The sequence below is a fragment of the Cervus elaphus genome, chromosome 8, assembly GCF_910594005.1.
Source record: "Cervus elaphus chromosome 8, mCerEla1.1, whole genome shotgun sequence".
In the NCBI taxonomy this organism is placed as follows: domain Eukaryota; kingdom Metazoa; phylum Chordata; class Mammalia; order Artiodactyla; family Cervidae; genus Cervus; species Cervus elaphus.
In genome coordinates, this window is record NC_057822.1 from 14,639,568 (window position 1) to 14,666,099 (window position 26,532).

At 48.5% G+C, this 26,532-nt stretch overlaps 1 protein-coding gene and 1 pseudogene across 2 annotated transcripts in view; one reads left to right on the plus strand and one right to left on the minus strand.

Moving 5' to 3' along the window:
* The window catches only part of SYNC (syncoilin, intermediate filament protein), a 17,034-nt gene extending 11,468 nt beyond the window's left edge, over positions 1–5,566 (minus strand). The window contains exon 1 of one of the 2 annotated variants that reach the window (XM_043909618.1): positions 5,387–5,566. In XM_043909618.1, the coding sequence (XP_043765553.1) occupies positions 5,387–5,439 (53 nt within the window). In that variant the 5' untranslated portion in view covers positions 5,440–5,566. The remainder of the gene's footprint in view (positions 1–5,386) is intronic. The other variant, XM_043909617.1, reaches the window with a different exon arrangement.
* A 5,209-nt stretch (positions 5,567–10,775) lies between these two features.
* Positions 10,776–11,952, plus strand: LOC122698916 (annotated as a pseudogene).
* The last annotated feature ends 14,580 nt before the right edge of the window (positions 11,953–26,532 follow it).

Sequence of the window (26,532 nt, forward strand, 5' to 3'; positions counted from 1 at the left end):
TGGTCCGAGAAGATTCCACATGCCACGCCACAACTACTGAAACCTGCTGCAATGAGAAACCCACACACCTCAACTAGAGAGTAGCCCCCGCTTGCCACAACTAGAGAAAGTCTACACACAGCGACAAACACCCAGCACAGCCACAAATGAATAAAATAAAGAGAACTGATTTATCCTTAAGTATTCCATGCATGCCAAGGTTTCCAGTACCCTCCTCATTTGGGTTACTTCTTACAGGTTCCAAGTTGACAGATTTATTATCCCTTGGGGATGGGTATAGGAAGCAGAGTCCAGGTGTACTCTGAGCAGTGATTCTCTGGACCCTATACTCCTACTGACGTAGTCAAGATGCCCTTAACATATAGGGCAGCTCTATCATATTCTTGTTTTGACCACACCATGCAGCATGTGGCATCTTAGTTCCCTGACCAGGGATCAAACCTGTGCCTCCTGCATTGGAAGTGTGGAATCTTAACCAATGGTCACCAGGAAAGTCCCTCATATTCCTCATAAATGCTGAGTTTGAGTAAAATCCTTAAGAGTTTTTCACAGCAAGTGCTTTAAAACCATATCTCTGTTCCTATAAAACCTCATCTTAGAACTGGCCCAACCTTCCAGCCTGTCAGATGCTTTTGAATTCAGACTCTGTGCTTCTAACACATGAGCCCCTTAACCCAGCTCCAGCTGCCTGCTAGCTTTCTCAGTTCCTGTTGAGGAATGCTCTCCTGCTGCTTTGGCCCTCAAGTGGCTTTAGTCTTTTCTGTTTCAAATGCATCTTACTTACCTTGGATCCCTGAGCAATTCTTTGAAAATATAAAATACTCTGGAAATAATAATAATAAATTACACTTTTAAAGGTCCTGTTATATGGGCCAGGCCCTGTTCTAAATGCTTTACATATATCGATTCATTTAATCCTCATAACAATTCTATGAGGTGGTTACATTTATTATTCACATTTTACAGATCAGGAAATGGAGGTTAAAGAGATTAATTTGTTCAAGGAAACTCAGATACTCAGAGAGTGCCAGTTATAAAACAGACCGAATTTGAATAAAAAATTTTTTTGGATAGAAAGTATAAATGAAAAACCTCACATATCAAACAAAGAATTTGATTTGTATTGGAAAGGTTTACTTGTGTCCAGGTTTTAAGCTCTATTTCTTAGCTTCAGGTTCCCAATAAAGACTATTTTTATTCTAAATCATTGTGTTCCCAGTCCTCCTCTCTACACCCCAGGAATCCCTGGCTTCCCTTCTGTAACCCCCTGATGGCGCTCGGGAAACCACAAAAGTGTGGCTTCACCAGGCCCCAGACATTACTGGCCTCATTCAATCTCAGCACCTCCAGCAAAACCTAAAGCTTGAAGACAACTCAACGATCACCTAGTTCATTCACTTCCCATTACCAGACATGGAGTGTTGTTTTTTTTTTTCAGGTATCTTCACCTAACGTGCCAAGCATCAGGTGCCAAGTAACACCTGAAGTTACTTGGCACCTCAGACTCAACTGCCAACAAATTATCCTTCTCTCTGAGCTTGTTACACCTGTATTCTCCAGCTCAGAGAAATATATCACTGTATATCAGGCTGTATATCAGTGTTGTATTTTTTTTATTTTTTTATTGGATATAGTCGATTTACAATGTTGTGTTACTTTCTGCTGTACTGCACAATGAATCAGTTACACATCTATTTACATACATACATACATATATATATAGAGACCCATATATATATAGATACATATATATATATTAAAGAATCTTTAAATATAAGATTCTTTTCTCATATAGGCCATTACAGAGTATTGAGTAGAGTTCCCTGTGCTATACAGTAGGTCCTTCTTAGTTATCTATTTTATATATAGTAGTATGTATTCATCCATCTCAATCTTTAATTTATCCCTTCTCCTGCTTCCCCCTCCTGGTGACCATATGTTCGTTTCTTACATCTGTGATTCTATTTCTATTCTGTAAATAAGTTAATTTGTACCATTCTTTTAAGATCCATGTGTGAGAGATATCATATGATATTTGTCTTTCTCCGACTTATTTCACTCAGTATGACAGCCTCCAGGTCCATCCATGTTGCTGCAAATGGCATTGTTTCATTCTTTTTTTAAGGCTGAGTAATATTCCATTGTATATATGTACCACATCTTCTTTATCCATACTTCTGTTGATAGACAAGTGGTCTTTTTTTTTTTTTTTAATTTTTTAGACAAGTGGTCTTTTAACAGCCTACTCACTAAAAACTGATATTTCTATCTCAGAAAGTCTCCAGTCTCCATCCTCCTCTTCAGCCCACTGCCAGGACCCTCATCCAAGTCATCATCCCTCACCTGCACTCTGTACCAGCCTTCCCATAAGCCTTCTTTCCTATCCCAGTCTAGTTTTGACAAAGCTGCAACTTGCTCTAATATAAAGCAAACCATCTCGATCCACTTCACCCATAGAGAGTGAACTGCTTCGCACAGATTCCAGGCCCTTCAAGATGTGGCCCCGATATAACTTTTCAGCCTCATCTTGAATTACTCCCCACAGCCCACCCAAGGCTTGACTTTCTGGAACATGCATTAACTTATTTATATTTATTTTTATTTATTTGACTATGCTGGGTCTTAGTTGTGTACACAGGACCTTTCAGTTGTGGCATGTGAACTCTTAGTTGCTGCATGTGGGATTTAGTTTCCGACCAGGGATTGAACCCCGGGCCCCCTGCATTGAGAGTCTTAGCCACTGAACCACCAGGGAAGTCCCTCAGAACATGTGTTAACTTTTATACCTCCCACTCCTACCCCACAGTGTCTAAAGGGTCCAGCTAGGAGCATATAGTTCATTGTATACTGCCTGTCTAGAGATGAGTCCTACACTGCCTGGAAAAGTGGAGCTCCTCACACCAAGAAGGATGCACCTGCTCAGCCAGCCAGACCTACCCAGATCCTCAACAGAGTCCCTGCTTTGCCAGCAGACTGCCCTCACATCATGTTCCAGCTGAGTCCTCCACCCTGGAATGACGTAACTGCATTCAAGGCAGTATTCTAAGCATTCTCCATAAATACTCATTTATACAACACTCACTTGTGTGTGTTAGTCACTTGGTCATGTCCGACTCTTTGTGACCCCATGGACTGTAGCCCGCCAGGCTCCTCTATCCTTGGAATTCACCAGGCAAGAATACTGGAGTGGATTCCCATTTCCTTCTCCAGGGGATCTTCCTGACCCAGGGATAGAACCCCTGGTCTCCTGCATAGCAGGTAGATTCTTTACCATCTGACCTATAGGGTTTATCCCAATTTATAGATAAGGAAACCAAAAAGCACCAAATAAAGAACTCACTCAGAGTTCTACAACTTATACGTGGTAGAGCCTGTTGAAGCCCGGCAGTCTGGCTCTAGAGCCAGGGCTCCTTTTTACCACTCTCGTCTTAGATAGAATAGGCGTTAGGTCTAACAGATACAGCAGGTATAACAGAGCTCGGCCCTAGCATTCAAAATATATTTATATCTATTTACTTAATAAATTTCTACTCATCTTTCAAATCCTGCTGGAACCCCACCTCCTCTGTGAAGCCTTTCCCAGCTGACTCCCATTCTTGTGTTCTCAAGGCACTTTATATGCAGCTCCTCTTTGCACTAAGTGCTTTGCGTTCCAGAAGTGCATCTGTCGGTCTCCCCTGATAGTCCGTTTCCTAACGACAAGCACAGTTATTCTCTGTATCCCAGGGCGGGGCTCTGTGGATGTAGGCAGCGGCAACTGACTGAGCTCCAAGGAGGAAACTTGCCCAAGGTCAAGTGGCAGGACTGGATGTAGAGTCCAGGTCTCCTGACTTGCAGGCAATGCTGTTCCCACACACCGTGTTGCCTCAGTCGCCTCCCCCGAAGTGCTAGGCCTCTGCTAGGTGCTGCCTTCACTCAGCTGCCTCTCTCTAAAGAGCCAGGAAAAAGTAGGTTATGGGGGGACCTGCCTGGTGGTCCGGTGGTTAAGAATCTGCCTTGCAATGCAGGGGACGAGGGTTCTTGTTGTTGTTTAGTCGCTAAGTTGTGTCCAACCCTTTTGAGATCCCATTGACTGTAGCCCACCCAGCTCTCCGGCCCTTGGGATTTCCCAGGCAAGAATACTGAAGTGGATTGCCATTTCCTTCTCCAGGGGATCTTCCTGACCCATGGATTGAGCCCATATCTCCTACTTTGTCACCACTGAGCCACCAGGAAGCCCTGGCTGGGAACTACAGTTCCCCTAATGAAACATGCCATAGAGCACGAAGCCTGCATGCCACAACTAGAGAGCTCCATAACTACTGAGCCCACACGACACAATGAAGATCCCACATGCTGCAACTAAGACCCAAGGCAGCCCAATATATAAATGTTTTGTTAAAGCAGACTACAGGAGGTCTAGGGGCAAGGCAGCCAGCTCGGCTGGGGCCTCTGACCTCCGGCCTCCTTGGGCTCCCCAAGCATCCTGCCTCTGCCACTCTGTCCGTGCCCCTGTAGGATCCCAGCAGCTCCCAACCCCGGCCATCAGGGCTGCACTTGGGCGTGTTTGTGACACCACGCAGGCCTGGCTTGGTGTGTGGCTGGCTGTGTGTGTACAACACTACAGGTGAGTGCATGTGTGAAACTCGGCTCAGCTTCGTGCGGTGGTGACAGGGAAAGGGTGACAGGTGTGTGTGACTGCACTTACACCTCTTGGTACAAGAGGAAGTCCAGGGCTACAGGCTGACCTGGGGCAGAAACGCTCCCTACTCGCCCCAAATCCTTCAGCCACAGGTCCCTTCCCCCTCACCAGGGGCAAGCTGATAGTGCGGATGATGGAGGGGGCTTCCCCTCCTGGGCCCCTGGCCAGCCAAGGCCCTCCTGCTGGTCTGGGATTGGGGACCCTCCCCCGACGCCCTCCCAGGCCCCAGACCAGAGAGAATGAGCTGCCTGAACAGACTCTCAACTCCAACCTGGCAGCCGCCCAACCTTGCACCAAGTCTCTTCCACACGGCCAATTCAGCGACTTGGAGGGCTCCATGTCCAGCTGCATTTGGGGTGAGGAAGGAAAGTAAAGGGGGAGGGTCTTTGGCCACTATGGGCCATCCGGCATCTGATGGTTGATGCCGGCTAGTGTGAAGGGGTTAATCCTCACATCGCCCGTGGGAGGGGGAAGGGGAGTTATGAAAAGCCCCCAGACCAGCAGAGGTGTCGGAACCCCCGGCCCCCGCCTCGCCCCGGGCCAGACTCCCCTATCACCCTTGGCGGGTGGCTCCGCCCTGTGCCCCACCCCCGCCTGGACCACCGCCCCAGTCTGCCGAAAGGCGCTCTTGGGGAGAAGGGATCCGCCCAGCACCCCCTCCCCAGGAGGGGGTGGTGACCCGGGCCTGAGAAGGTCCTTTCCTACCTCGCGGCCTGGGCGGAGCCGTCCCCGCCGCGCCGGGGCTCCGGGCTGGCCATGGCTGCGCTACCCGGCCTGGGCGGCCGCGGTATTAATAGTCGGCCCCACGGGCCGCCCGCGCCCGCCAGCCGCACTGCCAGCTGCAGCCGACACCGGATCCGCCGGCCCAGGGCCGGGCGCGCCCACTTGGCCCGGGCTCCGGCCGCGGGAGGAGGGAGCGGGACTCGCGGCCCGGGGGCGGGGAGAGGCCGCCCCTCCCTGGACCAGCGCGGGGTGGGGGGGAAGGTGTGGGAGGGGAGGTCGGCGTCTCTAAAACGCCACCTCGGGGTCTTCCCGAGTCTTCTTTCTCCCCATCTTTCCCGTCCGAGTGTCCCCAGTTGCAGGGGCCCGGGGAGGAAGGTGGCTCTGCAGCCTTAGGAGGGCGCTCTTCCTGCCGGGCCGGCCCGGGAAGGGGACAGGGTGTGGGGTTGAGGACCTCGGGGGAGCCGGCACCCTGAGCTCCGCCCGCAAGGACGTCGGGGGTGTCCGCCGCCGCCTGGCGCCCTGCGGTACCTCTCGCCTGAGCGCTGTGCCCCCGCAGCTGTCGCCCAGGGCTGGAGGGAGGAGGGGGGGACAACACCACACCCCCTGCGTTTGGGGACAGTCGGGAGCCTGGGGCAGGGCGGTGGGAGGACCACGTGGGAAGGTTGAGTCCATATGTAACCCCGCTTTCTGTTCCCCCCGCTCACGCCGCGAGGGTTAGGGGATCTCTCCGCTCGTTCCACCTGTCATCACCCCCCCTGCACCCCGCTTCTGTCCACTCCTAGGCGTGACCCCTCCCCCAGGCCCTTAGCCCCCCAAAGGTCAGGATCAAGCTCCACACTGAAGGCTGTCTGGGTCCCTGAGCCGGAAGCGGCCAGGCCCCTTCCCAGACCTGGGCCTCTGGCATGCTCCCTCCCGATGCCTTTTTTTTTTTTCCACTTAGCCCCTCTGTCTGGGGAGGTCTTTGACTCAATCGCAGAAGAATGCCAGGCACTATAACAAGCCGAGGGGCTGGATGTGTTTAATCAGAGAGGCCTTGAGTAAGGGGTGGGGGTGGGGCGGCCGTGTGGAACCACTTGTGGGCCAGGGTGTTGTGAGCTGCAGGCCTGCTGGCTGTGTGCATGCCACATGGTTGTGTGTGTACTGTGTGGGGAGGGAGATTGTGGAACTGTTGTGTCCACATGTGACTTTGATGACTGGGGGGTACACGTCTGTGAGGCTGTATATGGGTAGGTGACTGTGTGATCATAGGGGAGTGATTATGTGAGTGGTGATGGTGCTGGTTGTGGACTGTCTGCGAGGCTGGCTGTTGTGGCTGTGTTGGGGGCATCTATATAGTTGTGTGTGTGATTGTGTGCCTGCAAGAGACTGGGGACTGAAGTGTGTGGGTGTGGGAGAGTGTGCTTACAGCAGCTGTATGGTGTGTCTTCTGAGTGTGACTGGGGCCCCCAACTATATGGTCATTAATCCATGTTTCTGAGTGTGCTGCCTGGGGTGGTATATTTATATCTCTCTGTCTAGTGCAAGGGGGTGGGGGATTAACACCCAGGGCAGCCAAATATACCCTTGTAAGGTATGCACGAGAAAAAGTCAGGTTTTGGAGGCTGCTGGTCATTTTCTGACTTACCTCAAAAATATTCCAGGGGAGGAGGTTGGCAAGGCCTCTGGGGCTGGTCATTTGACAGCCGCTGCCAGTCCGAGGGGAGCTGAGGGAGCTCGGGGAAGGTCTGCCAGCAGTACTGTTTAGTGTGGTGCTAGGCAACAGGCAGAAAGGATGGCACCGAGAAGGGCTGTCCCTTCCCCTCCAACCCCCAGCCCAGGACCTGGCCCCAGGCAGCCCCCAGGACTGATTCCTTAACCTCTCTCAGTCTCCTCCTACGCCCTTCTTCAGGCTGAAACACTGAATCCCCTGGGGTCCCAGAAACACCTCTAGCTCTTTGTTTTTGCTGTTCCCTCTGCCTGGAATACCCTTCCAGCTCTTCACATTCACTCATCTTCAGGTCTCAACTTACATGTCATCACCTCCTCACGTCATTTCCCTGATGTGCCCATCCCCCACATAAATGTCCATCCATTTACTGTGTGTCCCGTCACCCTGTTTATTTTCTAAACACGTACTTCAGTCTTTAATAGTATTGTTCATTTTCCATTCCTTCCTTTTCCGCTTCCCCCACTAGAATGGAAGGCATGAAGAACACTTCTGTGTCCCCAGGGCCAGCACAGGGCCTGGTATGTGGTAAAATCTCAAAAACTTCTTGAATGAATGAAGGAAAGAAGGATAATCCTCCCTAGGCCAGTTCAGGCAACATTTGGTGCCTGTTGTGTGCCAGGTCTGGGCCATTCGCCACCAAAGAACTCAAGGAAACAGATATACCCATGTGCCCAGGCTGTGTACACCAAGGCAGAGGGAGGTGGGTGAGGCCACAGGACTCCATTCACTCAGCCAACATGGACACTTATCCTGTGCTGGGCCCTAAGTCAGAGCAAATGGCCTTCTTTGGCCCAGGGCCCTGCCTGCAAAGAGCTCACAGTGAAGAGGATCCCAGAAGTGTCCCCTGGGGAGACAAACCCCTACGGAGAATAATGCCAAATCACTGAGCTGAGTGATGGGCTAGGCACTGAGAACTGAGGAAGCCAGGGATGGGAGAGATTAACTCAAGGCCTGGGAACAGCCTCCTGGTCGAAGTAACTTGGGCCTGGAAGAGGAGAAGGCGTGTTACAGTGTCAGGCCGCTTAGAGAGACAAACACAGCCCTCTGCCTCTCAGCCCCTCCACAAAGCCGAGTTCACTAGGAGAGAACCCCCCTGGCTTCCTACTCTTTGCATACCCTGAATTCTCTGTGCTTCTCTGCCCTGTCCTGTGTCCAGGGGCTGACTCTTGCTGACCTTGGCCTCCTTGCCTTATGGTTTCAGGTGAAGTTTGGCCAGTAGGAGACCAGTAGGGGACCAGAGGGAAGGAGGAGAGTGAGACCGGGATATTTATAATACTGTGATTTTTTGTTGTTGTTCAATTGCTAAGTTGTGTCCAACACATTGCGACCTCATGGATTGCAGCAGGCCAGGCTTCCCTGTTCTTTACTCTCTCCCAGAGTTTGCTCATGTCCATTGAGTCAGTGATGCTATGATTTTGGCAGGTACTATGTGGCAACCCACTCCAGTACTCTTGCCTGGAAAATACCATGGGTGGAGGGGCCTGGTAGGCTACAGTCCATGGGGTCGCGAAGAGTCTGACTGGACTAAGCGACTTCACTTTCACTTTTCACTTTCATGCATTGGAGAAGGAAATGGCAACCCACTCCAGTGTTCTTGCCTAGAGACTCCCAGGGACGGAGGAGCCTGGTGGGCTGCCGTCTGTGGGGTCGCACAGAGTCGGACACAACTGAAGCGACTTAGCATGTTCCTCCAGCAAAAGTCACAGCTCCTGTTGAGTGGCCTGCGACCATGGGTACCAGTCTGGCCCGGTTCGTTAATAAGGCTCCTTCCCTTACCTCTTCAGGCCCTGAAACTAGTGACTCTCTTCCACTGTTGTGAGCCCCAGGGTGCTTTACTATTTGTGCCCACACCTCTGTAAATAGTTCCTTCATTAAACCTTTTTCTAAACAACAAAATTCTGTAAAGCAATTATCCTTCAAAAAAAATAATAAATTAAAAAAAACAACCTTCTTCTGGCAAATACTTTGAGTGGTCCTCTGCTTCCTACTGAGACCACTAAGGTAAGAACTAAACCTAGGGAAGATGAATCCTTGGCAGAGAATTTGGGGAGACCTTCCTTCTTTCTTTTTTTTAATTTTCTTGGCTGCACAACATGGCATTGTGGGATGGGATCGTAGTTCCCTGATCAGTGACCAAACCCAAGCCAGGGAAGTCCTGAGGAAACTCTGTTTCTAATCACAACTCAAAACCAGAATCAGAAGATGTTGTGAACTGTTACAAAGCCACAGTAACCAAAAGCATGATACTGGCATAAAAACAGAGACACAGGTTAACAGAACAGAATGGAGAACCTAGAAATATATCTACACATTTATGGTCAATTGATTGCAGCCATGAAATTAAAAGACGCTTACTCCTTAGAAGGAAAGTTATGACCAACCTAGAAACCATATTAAAAAGCACAGATATTACTTTGTCAACAAAGGTCTGTCTAGTCAAGGCTATGGTTTTTCCAGTAGTCATGTATGGATGTGAGAGTTGGACTATAAAGAAAGCTGAGCGCCAAAGAATTGATGCTTTTGAAATGTGGTGCTGGAGAAGACTCTTTTTTTTTTTTTTCTTCTTCTTTTTTTGCGACCCCATGGACTGCAGCCCACCAGGCTCCTCTGTCCATGAGATTTTCCAGGCAAGGATACTGGAGTGGGTTGCCATTTCCTTCTCCAGAGAAGACTCTTGAGAGTCCCTTGGACTGCAAGGAGACCCAAGCAGTCTATCCTAAATAAAATCAGTCCTGAATATTCATTGGAAGGGCTGATGCTGAAGCTGAAACTCCAATACTTTGGTCACCTGATGCGAAGAACTGACTCACTAGAAGAGTTTCTGATGCTGGGAAAGATTGAAGGCAGGAGGAGAAGGGAACGACAGAGGATGAGATGGTTGGATGGCATCACCGACTCAATGGACATGGGTTTGGGTGGACTCCGGGAGTTGGTGATGGACAGGGAGGCCTGGCATACTGTGGTTCATGCGGTCGCAAAGAGTCGGACACAACTGAGCAACTGAACTGAACTGAACTGAATGTATAACAAAGGAGGCAAGGGTATACAATGGAGAAAAGAAAATCTCTTCAGTAAATAGTGCTGGAAAAACTGAACAGTTACATGTTAAAGAATTAAATTGGAATATTTTCTCACATTATATGCAAAAATTAACTCAAAATGGATTAAAAACCTAAATGTAAGACTGGATGTCATAAAACTCCTCAAAGAAAACATAGGAAGAACACTCTTTGACCTAAATCATGGCAATATTATCTTCAATCTGTTTCCTAAAGCAAAGGAAATAAAAGCAGAAATAAACAAATGGAACCCAGTTAGACATAAAAGCTTTTGCACAGCCAAGGAAACTATCAACAAAACAAAAAGGCAACCAGCTGAATTAGAAAAAATATTTGCTAATGATATTATCAACAAGGAGTTAATATTCAAAATATATAAATAGCTCATACAACTCAACATAAAAAAATTAAAAATGGGCAGAAGACCTAAATAGACATTTTTTCAGGGAAGACCTACAGATGGCCAACGGGCATGTGAAAAAGATGCTAAACATCATTAATAATTGGAGAAATGCAAATTAAAACCACAATGAAATATCACTTCACACCTGTCAGAATGACTACCATCAAAAAGACCACAAGTAGCTCTTTCCCATCTTGAAAGATGGCAGGTGAAAAAGCTGAGAAGCCAGATACAAAGGAGGAAAAACTTGAAGCCAAGAAGGCTGATTCTGGTGGCGGAGTTAGAAAGGTTAAGAAGGGCAACCCTACTGCCGCTGAAATCCTGTCCTGGTCAGAGGAATTGGCAGATACTCCCAATCAGCTATGTATTCCAGAAAAGCCTTGTACAAGAGGAAGTATTCAGCAGCTAAATCCAAGCTGCAAAGAAAAAGCTGACAGTCTTGCTACTGTCACAAAACTAGTTGGTGGTGACAAGAATGTGTGCGCACGCTAAGTCGATTCAGGCCTGTCTGACTCTTTGCAACCCTATGGACTGGGGCCCACCAGGCTCCTCTGTCCATGGGATTCTCCAGGCAAGAATACTGGAGTGGGTTGCCATCCCCTTCTCTAGGGGATCTTCCTGCCCCAGAGACTGAACCTGGGTCTCCTGCATTGCAGCAGATTCTTTACCATCTGAGCCACCAGGGAAGCCCAAGAATGGTGTTTCCCAAGTGATTAAACTTCACAAAATGCCTAGGTATTATCCTACTGAAGAAGGGCCTTGAAAGCTGTTGAGTCTCAGCAAAAACCCTTCAGTAACATGTGAGAAAACTGCACGCTATCATCACTCCTGGGCCCATTCTGAGCATCCTCACTGAGCACCACAAAGGCAAGAGTGTTGTTTCCCTGAAACAGGTGAGCAGTGGCTTGCTGTTTGTGATTGGGTCTTTCGCCTCAATCAAGTTCCTGGGTATAGAACAAAATTTGTCATTGTCATTTGTCATTGTCACCTCCACCAAAATGGATACTAGTGGTGTGAAGGCCCCTGATGCTTACTTCAAGAAGAAGGGGACTTCCCTGGCTATCCGGTGGTTAGGACTCCACATGTCCATGGCAGGGGGCACTGGTTTGATCCTTGGTCAGGAAAGTAAGATTCTGCAAGCCCAGTGGCATGGCCAAAAAAAAAAAATCTACGTAAGCCAGGCACCAGGAAGGTGAGATCTTCAACAGGGAGAGAGAGAGAAGTACAAAATTACAGAGCAGTGCCAGGGTGATCAGAAAGCTGTGTACTCACAGATTCTGCAAAGAATCAGCTTTGATTCAGGGATCAGCTCCAGGGATAATTCCGCTCTGTGTTTGCTCTCACAAATAGAATTCATCCTTGCAAAATAGTGTTCTAAACTTCTTAAGAACAACCTAATTAAATAACTGGTCCATTAAAAAAAAGACTATAAGTAACAAATGTTGGTGAGGATGTAGAAAGAAGGGAACCCTCAGGGAATTCCCTTGGCGGTCCAGTGGTTAGGACTCCATGCTCTCACTGCCAAGAGTCCAGTTTTTATCCCTGATCAGGGAACTAGGATCCCACAAACCACACAGTGTGGCAAAAAAATAAATAAATAAAAGAAAATAAAAAAGAGAATCCTCATACACTGTGAGTGGAAATGTAAATTGGTGCTGCCACTGAGGAAAACGGTGTGGAGGTGTCTCAAAAATCTAAAAACAAAAACAAAAAACAAAACAAAAAATCTAAAAACAGAACTGCCATCAGTTCAGTTCAGTCCCTCAGTCATGTCCAACTATTTGCAACCCCATGGACTGCAGCACGCCAGGCTTTCCTGTCCATCACCAACTCCCAGAGCTTACTCAAACTCATGTCCATTGAGTTGGTGATGCCATCCAACTATCTCATCCTCTGTCATTCCCTTCTCCCACCTTCAGTCTTCCCAGCATCAGGGTCTTTTCCATTGAGTCAGTTCTTCACATCAGGTGGCCGAAGTATTGGAATTTCAGCTTCAGCATCAGTCCTTCCAATGAATACTCAAAACTGATTTCTTCTAAGATGGACTGGTTGGATCTCCCTGCTGTCCAAGGAACTCTCAAGAGTTTTCTCCAACACCACAGTTCAGAAGCATCAATTCTTCAGTGCTCAGCTTTCTTTATAGTCCAACTCTCACATCCATACATGACTACTGGAAAAGCCGAAGCTTTGACTAGACGGACATTTGTTGGCAAAGTAATGTGTCTGCTTTTTAATATGCTGTCTAGGTTAGTCATAACTTTTCTCCCAAGGAGCAACCATCTTTTAATTTCATGGCTGCAGTCACCATCTGCAGTGATTTTGGAGTCCAAAAAAATAAAGTCTCTCACTGTTTCCATTTTTTCCCCCATCTATTTGCCATGAAGTGATGGGGCCAGATGCCATGATCTCAGCAGTCTGAATGTTGAGTGTTAAGCCAACTTTTTCACTCTCCTCTTTCACTTTCATTAAGAGGCTCTTTAGTTCTTCACTTTCTGCCATAAGGGTGGTATCATCTGCATATCTGAGGTTATTGATATTTCTCCCAGTAATCTTGATTCTAGATTGTGCTTCATTCAGTCCAGTGTTTCTCATGATGTACTCTGCATATAAGTTAAACAAGCAGGGTGACAATATATAGCCTTGACATACTCCTTTCCTGATTTGGAACCAATCTGTTGTTCCATGTCCAGTTCTAACTGTTGCTTCTTGACCTGCATACAGATTTCTCAGGAGGCAGGTCAGGTGGTCTGATATTCCCATCTCTTTCAGAATTTTCCACAGTTTGTTGTGATCCACACAGTCAAAGTCTTTGGCATAGTCAATAAAGCAGAAGTAGATGTTTTTCTGGAACTCTTTCACTTTTTTGGTGATCCAACGGATGTTGGCAATTTGATCTCTGGTTCCTCTGCCTTTTCTAAATCCAGCTTGAACATTTGGAAATTCATGGTTCACGTGCTGTTGAAGCCTGGCTTGGAGAATTTTGAGCATACTTTGCTAGCGTGTGAGATGAGTGCAGTTGTGCGGTAGTTTGAGCATTCTTTGACATTGCATGGCAGCTGCACAGCAATGGAGCAACTTTGAGGAGATATCCCACATCCAAGGGCAAAGAAGAAGCCCCAGCAAGACAGCAGGAGGGGCAAAATCACATTTAGAATCAAACCCCATACCCGCCGGAGACACTCAGAGGGCTCAAACAAACCTTGTGTGCACCAGGACCCACAGACCCCACAGAGACTGAGCCAGAACTGCGTTTGAGTGTCTCCTGTGGAGGTACGGGTCGGCAGTGGACTGCTGCAGGGGCACGGGCTCTGGGTACAGTAGACCTGGGTATGGCATATGCCCTCTTGGAAGAGGTCATCATTAACCCCACCACGGAGCCGCCAGAACTTACACAGGCCTGGGAAACAGACTCTTGGAGGGCACAAACAAAACCTTGTGTGCACCAGGACCCAGGAGAAAGGAGCAGGGACCCCACAAGAGACTGACCCAGACTTGCCCGTGAGTGTCCAGGAGTCTCCAGTGGAGACATGGGTAGGCAGTGGCCTGCTGAAAGGTTGAGGGCACTGTGTGCAACAGTGTGTGCATGGGACCTTTTGAAGGAGGTTGCCAGTGTCTTCATCACCTCCACCATAGCTTGGCCTCAGGTCAAATAACAGGGAGGGAACACAGCCCCGCCCATCAACAGAAAATTGGATTAAAGATTTACTGAGCATGGCCCTGCCCATCAGAACAAGACCCAGTTTCCCCCTCAGTCAGTCTCTCCTATCAGGACGCTTCCATAAGCGTTTTATCCTTCTCCATCAGAGGGCAGACAGAATGAAAACCACAATCACAATCACAGAAAACTAACCAATCTGATCACATGGACCGCAGCCTTGTCTCAATGAAACTCAATGAAACTATGAGCCATGCCGTGTAGAGCCACCCAAGATGGATGGGTCATGGTGGAGAGTTCTGACAAAACGTGGTGCACTGGAGAAGGAAATGGCAAACCACTTCAATATTCTTGCCTTGAGAACCCCATGAACAGTATGAAAAGGCAAAAAGATAGGACACTGAAAGATGAACTCCCCAGGTCAGTAGGTGCCCCATAAGCTACTGGAGAAGAGTGGAGAAATAACATCAGAAAGAGTGAAGAGACAGAGCCAAAGCAAAAACAACACCCAGTTGTAGATGTGACTGGTGATAGAAGTAACGTTCGATGCTGTAAAGAGCAATATTGCATAGGAACCTGGAATATTAGATCCATGAATCAAGGTAAATTGAAAGTGGTCAAAGAGGAGATTGCAAAAAAAAAAAAAGAGGAGATTGCAAGAGAGAGCATTGACATTTAGAAATCAGCGAACTAAAACGGACTGGAATAGGTGAATTTAACTCAGATGACAATTATATCTACTACTGTGGGCAAGAATCCCTTAGAAGAAATGGAGTAGCCATCATACTCAACAAAAGAGTCTGAAATGCAGTTCTTGAGTGCAATCTCAAAAACGACAGAATGATCTCTGTTTCCAAGGCAAACCATTCAATATCACAGAAATCCCAGTCTATGCCCCAACCAGTAATGCTGAAGAAGCTGAAGTTGAGTGGTTCTATAAAGACCTACAAGACCTTCTAGAACTAACACCTAAAAAAGATGTCCTTTTTATTATAGGGGGCTGAAATGCAAAAATAGAAAGTCAAGAGATACCTGGAGTAACAGGGAAATTTGGCCTCGGAGTAAAAAATGAAGCAAGGCAAAGGCTAACAGAGTTTTGCCAAGAGAACTCACTGGTCATAGCAAACACCCTCTTCCAACAACACAAGTGAAGACTCTACACGTGGACATCACCAGATGGTCAATACCAAAATCAGATTGATTATATTCTTTGCAGCCAAAGATGGAGAAGCTCCATAGAGTCAGCAAAAACAAGAGTGGGAGCTGACTGTGGCTCAGATCATGAACTCTATTGCCAAATTCAGACTTAAATTGAAGAAAGTAAGGAAAACCACTAGGCCATTCAGATATGACCTAAATCAAATCCCTTATGATTATACAGTGGAAGTGACAAATGGATTCAAGGGATTAGATCTGATAGACAGAGTGCCTGAAGAACTATGGGCAGAGGCTCATGACATTGTACAGGAGGCAGTGATCAAGATCATCCCCAAGAAAAAGAAATGCAAAAAAGCAAAATGGATGTCTGAGGAGGTTTTACAAATAGCTGTGAAGAGAAGTGAAAGGCAAAGGAGAAAAGGAAAGATATGTCCATCTGAATGCAGAATAGCAAGGAGAGATAAGAAAGCCTTCCTCAGTGATCAGTGCAAAGAAATAGTGGAAAACAATAGAATGGGAAAGACTAGAGATCTCTTCAAGGAAATTAGAGATACCAAGGACAGAAATGGTATGGGCCTAACAGAAGCAGAAGATATTAAGAAGAGGTGGCAAGAATACACAGAAGAACTATACAAAAAAGATCTTCATGACCCAGATAATCACGATGGTGTGATCACTCACCTAGAGCCAGACATCCTGGAATGTGAAGTCAAGTGGGCCTTAGGACGCATCACTACGAACAAAGCTAGTGGAGGTGATGGAATTCCAGTTGAGCTATTTTAAATCCTAAAAGATGATGCTATGAAAGTGCTGCACTCAATATGCCAGCAAATTTGGAAAACTCAGCAGTGGTCCCAGGACTGGAAAAGGTCAGTTTTCATTCCAATCCCAAAGAACTACCATATGATGCAACAATTCCACTCCTGGTTATATATCCAAAACACACACACCCACCCACATACACACACACACACAAAACTGAAAACACTAATTCAAAAAGATACATGCACCCCTATGTTCATAGCAGCATCATTTATGATTGCCAAGATATGGAAGTAATCTAAGTGTTTATCACCAGGTGAACAGATGAAGATGTGGTGTATATATACAATGGAGCTTCCTCACTGGCTCAGATGGTAAAGAATCTGCCTGCAATGTGGGAGACCCAGGTTTGACCCCTGGGTTGGAAAGATACCCTGGAGAAGGGCATGGCTACCCACTCCAGTATTCTTGCCTGGAGAATTCCATGGACAAAGGAGCTTGGTTGGCTACAGTCCATGGGATTGCAAAGAGTCAGACATGACTGAGTGACTAACACACACATGCACACACACACGCACACACACACACACACACACACACATACAATGGGATACTACTCGTCCATAAAAAAGAATTAAATTCTGTCATTTGCAACAACATGGATGGACTTGGAGGGTATTATGCTAAGTGAAATAATTAAACAGATAGACATATGGTGGTGGTGGTGATTTAGTCACTAAGTCGTGTCCGACTCTTGCAAACACGTGGACTGTAGCCCACGCTTCTCTGTCCACGGGATTTCCCAGGCAAGAACACTGCAGTCAGTTGCCATTTCCTTCTCCTGGGGATCTTCCCCACTCAGGAATCGTGTTCACGTTTCGTTCCCTGCATTGCAGGTGGATTTTTCACCACTGAGCTACCAGGGAAGCCCGAAGACATATGATATATATGATATTATGTGTGGAATCTAAAAATTAAAACAGACTAGTGACTACAACCTGGAGGAGGGCACGGCAACCTCCTCCAGTATTCTTACCTGGAGAATCCCCATGGACAGAGGAGCCTGGTGGCTACAGCCCATGGGGTTGCAAACAGTGGGACACGACTGAGCAACTAAGCATGGCACATAGAACAATGACTATAACAAAATGGAGACAGACTCACAGATGTAGAGAACAGAATAATACCAGTGGGAAGAAGGAATGGGGGCAAGGCAAGAGAGGGGCAGGGGGTTCAGAGATACAAACTGCTATGTATGAAATAAATGCACCACAAGGATATATTGTACCACACAGGGAATATAGCCAATATATTAGAATAACTATAAAAGAAGTACAAGCTTTAAAACTGTGAATCGATAGGTTGTACACTAGTAACTTACATGATATACATCATGTATATCTGTATATACATGTATATATATGTGTATACATGTATATACATGTATATCATGTATATACATCAACTATATCTCAATTCTAAAAAGATTTAAAAAAAGAACAAACCATTTTCTACTCCAAAAAAAAGCTGTGAACTGATTAGAATCCCATCCTAGGTGAACAGTGACCTCCTGGCCACCACTCTGAGCAAAGTCCCAACCCAAAAGGTCCATCTTAACTCACCAGACTGGGCTTAGGAGAATGGGTCAGGGAGGGGCCAAGAGTTGTGGGGGGATGACTGGCAGAGGGATGAGACGGGAAGAGAGGCTCCGGGGGGAAGAAGCAGGGAGGGGAGTGTTGGCATGGCAGCAGTCTCCACCCGCAGAAGGCAAGCCTGACCCTCAATTTCCGGTCAGTGAAACATGCCACTGATACCCTCTTCACAGGACTGTGAAAAGTAATTAAACATGAGGCTCGGCACAAGAGTGATTGGAAGTGAACTTGCTTCTTGGAAGCTCAGAGTAGTACATTTCCCATTATTACTGGTGCTGAGTTTTCGATGTGCCAAGAGCTCCAGCAAGCCAACTAGACCTGGGAGGAGGATGGTTAGAGATGCCCTAGTAGGGCCCTCCAGCCCACTGTTTCAAGGGAGCCAGGTACAAATCCAAGCTTTGTAGGCAGCAGACCCGAGTCTAAAATCTGTTGTTGTTGTTCAGTCACTCAGTTGTGTCCGACTCTTGGCGACCCCATGGACTGCAGCATGCCAGGCTTCCTTGTCCATCACCAACTCCTGGAGCTTGCAAACTCATGTCCATTGAGTTGGTGATGCCATTCAACTGTCTCATCCTCTGTCGTCCCCTTCTTCTCCTGCCTTCAATCTTGCCCAACATCAGGGTCTTTGCCACTGGGTCAGCTCTTCACTTCAGGTAGCCAAAGTACTGGAGCTTCAGTTTCAGCATCTGTCTTTCCAATGAATATTCAGGGTTGATTTCCTTTAGGACTGACTGGTTTGATCTCCTTGCTGCCCAAGGTAATCTCAAGAGACTTCTCCTAATGACTGAATTATTTTTTTTTCATTGTCATTGTTATCATTATACCTGACATCCTGGAATGTGAAGTCAAGTGGGCCTTAGGAAGCATCACTACAAACAAAGATAGTAGAGGTGATGGAATTCCAGTTGAGCTATTTTAAATCCTAAAAGATGATGCTATGAAAGTGCTGCACTCAACATGCCAGCAAATTTGGAAAACTCAGCAGTAGCCACAGGAGTGGAAAAGGTCAGTTTTCATTCCAATCACAAAGAAAGACATTGCCAAAGAATGCTCAAACTACTGCACAGCTGCACTCATCTCACACCTTAGTAAATTAATGCTCAAAATTCTCCAAGCCAGGCTTCAACAGTATGTGAACCGAGAACGTCCAGATGTACAAGCTGGATTTAGAAAAGGCAGAGGAACCAGAGATCAAATTGCCAACATCTGTTGGGTCATTGATAAAGCAAGAGAGTTCCAGAAAAACATCTACTTCTGCTTTATTGAATACACCAAAGCCTTTGACTGTGTGGATCACAACAAACTGTGAAAAATTCTTCAAGAGATGGGAATACTAGACCACCTGACCTGCCTCCTGAGAAATCTGTATGCAGGTCAGGAAGCAACAGTTAGAACTGGACATGGAACAACAGATTGGTTCCAAATCGGGAAAGGAGTACGTCAAGACTGTGTATTGTCACTCTGCTTATTTAACTTATATGCAGAGTACATCATGAGAAATGCTGGACTGGATGAAGCTGGAATCAAGATTGCCAGGAGAAATATCAATAACCTCAGATATGCAGATGACACTACCCTTATGGGAGAAAGCAAAGAAGAACTGAAGAGCCTCTTGATGAAAGTGAAAGAGGAGAGTGAAAAAGTTGACTTAGAACTCAACATTCAGAAAACTAAGATCATGGCATATGGCCCCATCACTTCATGACAAATAGATGGGGAAACAGTGACAGATTTTATTTTTTGGGCCTCCAAAATCACTGCCGATGGTGACTGCAGCCATGAAATTAAAAGTAGCTTACTCCTTGGAAGAAAAGTTATGACCAACCTAGACAGCATATTAAAAAGCAGACACATTACTCTGCCAACAAAGGTCCGTCTAGTCAAAGCTATGGTTTTTCCAGTAGTCATGTATGGATGTGAGAGTTGGACTATAAAGAAAGCTGAGCGCCAAAGAATTGATGCTTTTGAACTGTGGTGTTGGAGAAAACTCTTGACAGTCCCTTGGACTGCAAGGAGATCCAACCAGTCCATCCTAAAGGAAATCAGTTCTGAATATTCATTGGAAGGCTGATGCTGAAGCTGAAACTCCAATACTTTGGCCACCTGATGTGAAGAACTGACTTACTGGAAAAGATCCTGATGCTGGGAAAGACTGAAGGCAGGAGGAGAAAGGGACGACAGAGGATGACATGGTTGGATGGCATCACCAACTCAATGGACATGTGTTGAGTAAATTCCGGGAGTTGGTGATAGACAGGGAGACCTGGCGTGCTGCAGTCCATGGGGTCTCAAAGAGTCAGGCACAAGTGAGCGACTGAACTAACTGAGGGGTTAAATGAGAAAACGCCCAGCACCTTCCCCAGTGTACCAGAGTCGCTTAATAAGTGTTATTCCCTTTCTTTCCTCCTTCCTCCTAGTCCTCCGGGACCACTATCTGGGTCTGCACACTACAAAGGGTGCAGAAGACACCGCACTCTTCCGTCGGACTCTGGCGCGATACCGAGCACTGCCTCCAGAGGGTGCCATCACACCGACACCCCCTCCAGGGCCCCTCGCCCCAGGGGTTGTTGTTCCTATCGTGGCCGCGCGGGGTCGCCTGGGCCTGGAGTTTTCAGGGACCGAGGGCGCGCGGGCGGCGGGGAGGTTGGAGCCCGCGATGATGAATCAAGGAGGTTCTTCGGGTACACAGTGATAATAATAAACCATAATAATAGTAACAGCACCGGATCCAGCAGTAACCAGCTGTTACCGATTTAAAAGGCGCATTCGCGTGCTGAGAGGAGGTTGGGACTCAAGGGAAGGAGCCAGGCTGAGTGTAATCCAGACCGCTCACTCTCGCGTTCCGGTTCTCTGTAGTCTTGAGCCTCTCTGAGCCTGCTTCATCAGCATTAAAATGGGAACCAAATAATACAGTTCTTGAGAGGAATAAATGCGCTCCTTAGAGCTCAACGGAGAGCGACTTGGGTAAGTGCATTTACCGTATTGATAGTTCTCCCCTCTGCCCTGTGAGGGAGCTATTATTCACTTCCCTTTACTGCTAAGGATACTCAGGAGGCCTTCCCCAGGATCCCTGGGCTGGGTCTCTCTCCTAGGAGCGCCCAGAGGCTGGTCGAGGAGCTCACCCCCTAAACCCACCGCTCAGCAGCTGTCTCCTCTCTCTGGAGGTGCGCGTTCCCCTTCAGAACCTCCGGTTCCTCTGGATACTGCCTTTCCATCCCTAGGTACAGTACAGGCTTCCCTGATACCTCAGGGGGTAAAGAATCCATCTGCAATGCAAGAGACACGGGTTCCATCCCTGGGTCATGAAGATCAGATCCCCTGGAGGAGGGCATGGCAACCCACTCCAGTATCCTTGCCTGAAAAGCCCCATGAACAGAGTGGCCTGGTAGGCTGCAATCCAAAGGGTTACAGAAGGTCTGGAGTGACTGACAGGCTCAGGCCAGCTGACTTCCTCTGGCTAGTCTATACCACATCCCACACCCCCTAAACCGAAGCCATGCCTTCTGCTTGCCTCCCTACTTCCAAAATCTCACCCAGTCACTTCCTCCAGAAAAACCTTTTCTGGGCTCTCTTCCCAGATCCACACGGCCTTTGCACATGCTGTTTCCTCTAGTTGGGTTTTTTTTCTTTTGGTGGGTTTTTGTTGTTGTTGTTGTCAGTACCACAGGGCATGTGAGATCTTAGTTTCCAGATCAGGGGTTGAACCCATGCCCCCTGCAGTGGTAGCACAGATTCTTAACCACTGGACTGCCAGGGAAGTCCTGTTCCCTCTAATTAGAACAGCTTTTCCCTCAGCTGTAAAACCCTGTTAGGGCACAGCTTAAATATCACCTCTTCCAGGAAGTCCACCTTCCCTATGCGCCCGCAGCCCCCTGTGCTTCTAAACAGGTGGCAGCACAGGGGATCGCTTTTTCAGTGCTTCATCCACCACTTTTACGTAGTGATGTCTCTGAAAGCAGAAACCGCACCTCTTGAAGGCTGCATAGCATCCCTGGGTGGGGCCCAGCAACTGGGACAAAGTGAACGTTCCATGAACGCAAGGCCGTTGAACGAGTGATCAGACACAACTGGGTCCACTCACTGAGTGGAAGCACAGCCTCAACTCAGAGGCACATGCCTAATCTCAGAATCAGAGGCAACAGTCACATACGGAGTCACACGCGTGCACAGAGTCACAGTCATATGCAAGAGGCACGTGCACAAAGCCACATTCATCTGTGCTCATTTCTGCTTCTCAGCGTCTGGGGTACCTCTGTGTCCTAGGCATGCATGCTCTCTCTTCTATTGTGACTTAGGGTCCTTGAGAACCACAGTTGTGTCTCCTTTCCCAGTCTGGGAACCCCTAGAGCGGGTGAATTGTCCCCATCAGACTGGGACTCCCAGGGGAAGTGTATGTCTCCCCAAGTAGTTTGGGGGGGCTGGGCCAGGGAGTGTCTTCCCTAGCCGCTGGAGTGCTCTTGGCTGAGGCTGTTTCCCACATCAGACTTGGAACCCTTGGGGCAGGGCTGTATCTCCCCCATTAGCTAGTCTTGGCCTCAGGACAGACTGGGTCTGATTAAACAGGAGCAGAGCTGAGCTGGATCTTCCCCCTCAGACTGGTGGCTCCCATGACCATGGCTGTGTCCCCTTGACCCCTCTCCACCCCAGTCACCTGCCCACCAGCTGGGCCCTCCTCTCATCGTGGTAGTGATCAGGGGCTTTGGAAGCAGCAGCAAAACTAACAGCAAACCTGGGAGTAGCTGGTCCTGTAGGATCCCCCAAGAGGTGATGGATCAGAGAGGCTTCAGCAGGGGGAGACGTGGCTCAGCTCTGTGCATTCGGCAGATCCTTCATGTGTCTTCCCTTCACATGAAGGGAAGCCTGTCCTGAGTCCCTGGGTGTGGCCCTGAAGCCTCCACCTCTATTGTTTAATTCGCTCACCAATCCCATCCTGGGAGGTAGGTGTGACCACCGCCCCATTTCTAGACGGGGAAACTGAGGCTCAGAGGAGAGCAGTGGCCTGCCTTAAGTCACAGAGCTGGGAAGGAGCAGAGCCGGGCTTCGCATGGCACAGGCTGTCTCCTTCCAGCCCAGGTTTGAGGCACACTGGGAAGGTCGGGTCAACAGGGTGCAGTGACTGTGTGTGTGTTTCTGGCTTGGGCCTGTGCAGCTGGCTAAGAGACAGGACTTCCAGGGGATGGGAGTGCCTGGTAGGGAGATGGGGAACAGTGAGAAGAAGCAGGTTCTGCAGGCAGCCAGCCAGGACAGGCGGAGGTGGGCTGGGCCTGGAACCCAGTCTTCCTATTCCCAGCACCAACGTCCCCTCCCCAGTCGGCTCCTGGCCCTGGAGTCCTGGTTGCAAGTCCCATTCATCATCTGACCCCTCGCTAGGCCTCGCTTTTTGCATCAGAGAAACTAGGGCAGAGACCTGGGGCCGGGGCGGGGGAGGGGGGGGTAAGTGGGGTACAGCGCCAGGGATCCCTGCTCCTTTAAGCCTTTCTCCACGGAGAGGGTGCGGCCGGCCGCAGGTGAGTGGAGTTGCCACATCAGCAGGGCGAACCCCGCCCCATCCCCTCCCCCAGCTCCGGAGGGAGGCCCCTGAGGCCCCAGAGGATGGTGGGAAGTGGGTGGAGAGAGAGTTTACCCGGCTGGCTGGAGGGGGTGGGGGAGACTGTGTGAGTGTACCTGACCGTACTATACCTGACTGAACATCTGCGAATGATCCAGAGTCCTACAGGAGTGTGTATACAAGTGTGTGGCTTTGACGGTGAGAATGACTCAAGTGTGCAAGCTGGTGTGCAAGAATGTGTGTTACTGAGGGTGTCTTGGAGTGCCCTTGTCCACGGATACCTCTGAGTGTGCCAGAGTATCCTTGGGTCTGAGTGCGTTCCTTTTGGTGTCTCTGTGAATGTACTTGAGTGTACAAGCGTGTGCCTTTGTGTTTGCCTTTGTCTGTGCAGATGATGTCGACAGGAGCGTGTATGAAGGTGTGGATATACTTGAAGGTAAAAACACGCATGGATGAGTTTGTGAATGTCTCTGAGTGTGTCCTTGTGTCTGGGAGTGACTCCATGAATGTCCTGAGTGTATGGGAGTGTGTGAATGTGTGTGTGTGTTTCCAGCATGCGTTGGTGTGACCACGTGGACAAGGGCGTGTGTAACTGTGTTGCTAACAGAGTCTTCTCAGATCAGGTCTGAACCTTTGTGAGTCCACATCGAGCCACCTCTACCCACTGACCCCTGACCCTTCAAGAAGCCCAGCCTCCGTGTCCCCCTCCCTTCCTGGTGACTCACCTCCCTGCCAACCCTGCCCCTCCCCCACCAGCCTCTTGTCTTGAAGGGCAGTCCCCTCTGTTCAGCTTGCCTTCTTCCCACCCAAAGGGAGTCTCTGTCACTTCCTCCAGGTAGCCTTCTGTGATCAGAGAAGGAGCCCTAACATTAGCTCAGCAGTTGTACCTCCACCTGACAAATGAGGACATGGGCTCAAAGTAGCGCAGTGACCAGAGCAGGTCCCATGGTAGGCACGTGCATTTGATCCCATGACTTCTACAGCTCAGGGTAAGACCCCTGGCCTCTTCCAGCCCCATCAGGGGGTCCCAGTCCAGGGCTCAGGGAAGGAGGAAGGGCTTGGCTGTTCCTGTGTCATCATTTCATTCACTCCAGTCTTGCTCAGAGGTGAAACAGTTTGCCCAAGGTCACAGTGGGGAGTAGCTGAGTCAGGATTTGAACCCAGGTCTCTTGAGCACCAGAGCTCATGCTTTTAGGGGCTGGGTTGCGGGGTGGGGGGTCAGTCTGGGGCTGAATGGTCACTGATCCCAGAGAGAAAGGCATAAAGGTGATGAGACATGAGTGGAAATGAAGAATGGTGGCTCAAGGCAGTTCCCATGGGGCACCATACCCAGAACGGAGGTGATACAGACTCACGTGTGCCCCAGGGCCTGGCAGGACTTGCTGTTCTAACTGAAGTCCAGCTTCCTTTCTTGGGGCCCCCTCCCCTGGACTGAGGCACTGGATTGAGGGAAAATGTTACTAAGGAGGCCACATGGAGCAACCTCTGTGCTGGGCTGGTCACAAGTTTTTTGTTTAATTTTTATTCTCTCTCTCTATTTTTTAATTTATTTATTTTTATTGAAGGATAATTGCTTTACATATTCTATATTAATGTATAGTTGATTAACAGTTTTGTGTTAGTTTTGGGTGTACAGAAAAATGATTCAGTTATACATGTACATGTATCTATTTTTTTTTTTTTTCAAATTCTTTTCCCTTTTAGGTTATTACAGAATACTGAGCAGAGTTCCCTGTGCTATGTGGTCACAAGTTTTGAAATTCCACCATTCATCTGACCTATATCCCCTGGAGGCCTCCTTTTTTAGATCAGAACCCTGGACTCTGGGGGAAGTGTCTAGAGCCGCCTCCCAGCCTAAGGGAGTCTGATTGGAGTGAGGATCTCATATCATGGAAGTCCTGAATGTCCTCCTGGTACAGGGATGGGAAAAATGAAACAGGACCAGGGGCCAGAAGAGCATGGACGGTGGACCCCCAGGGAGAGGCTGGAGCAAGCTCTTCACTGCAATCTCATTTTACTCTCCCAACAGCGCCCAGGGCAGGCCTTACTCCCCATATTTCTAAGGAGAAAACCGAGATGCTGAGAGCCAGATACCTGGCAAATCTCAAATCTCATCGTGGACTTCAGGTCCAGGACTCTTGCTACCCTTTGTGGCCCCCTCTGGATGGGATGGGAGGAGCCAGAGAGGCAGGAGCGAAGAAGCTCCCCTAGATGAGGACCATGGAAACACTCACCCTAGGCTTCAGGTGCTGTGCTTAATCGCTCAGTCATGTCTAACTCTTTGCAACCCCATGGACTGTAGCCTGCCTGGCTCCTCTGTCCATGGGGATTCTCCAGACAAGAATACTGGAGTGGGTTGCCACTCCAGGAAGATTCCAGGGGAGTCCTCCCAACCCAAGGATCGAACCCAGGTCTCCCACATTGCAGGTGGATTCTTTACCATCTGATCCACCAGGAAAGTCCCTGGGCTTCAGGAGACGGGGCTTAAGGAAGACAGGGAGGTGGCCCTCACCTCCAGGCCTCACAGGTCACCAGAAGTGTTCAGGAAGCAAACAGTTTCCCTGACCTGGAGTCTCATGTTGGCCACAGCTGCAGGCTCCCAAGTCTGACCTTTAGTGTCACAGAGGCTCGGTCATTCTGGGCCTTCACTTCTGTCCTTCCTGCACGTCCTGCATGCCTAGACTCCTTGCTCGACTTGGAACCTGTGACCTCATGACCCTGTCCATGCTTCTTTCTGGGTTGCTCCCTTATTCTCCAAGAGATGATCTGCTTTGATCAGTGAATCTGACTCCTGGAGAGCAATTTATGGCCAGCTGAGTGAGATCCAGGCTCGCCTCTGGTCCAGTTAGTGGCAGGGCAATTGGGCAACTCGGTTCAGATTATGTTGTTGATGTTTTTCAGTCACCAAGTTGTGTCTGACTCTTTATCACCCCATGAACTGCAGAATGCCAGGCTCCCCTTCCTTCACTATCTCCTGGAGTTTGCTCCAAGTCATGTCCATTGACTCAGTGATTCCATCCAACCACCTCATCCTCTGTTGCCCCCTTCTCTTCCTGCCCTTAATCTTTCCCAGCATCAGGGTCTTTTCCAGTGAGTTGGCTCTTCACATCAGGTGGCCAGAGTATTAGAGCTTGAGCTTCAGCATCAATCCTTCCAATAAATATTCAGGGTTGATTTCCTTTA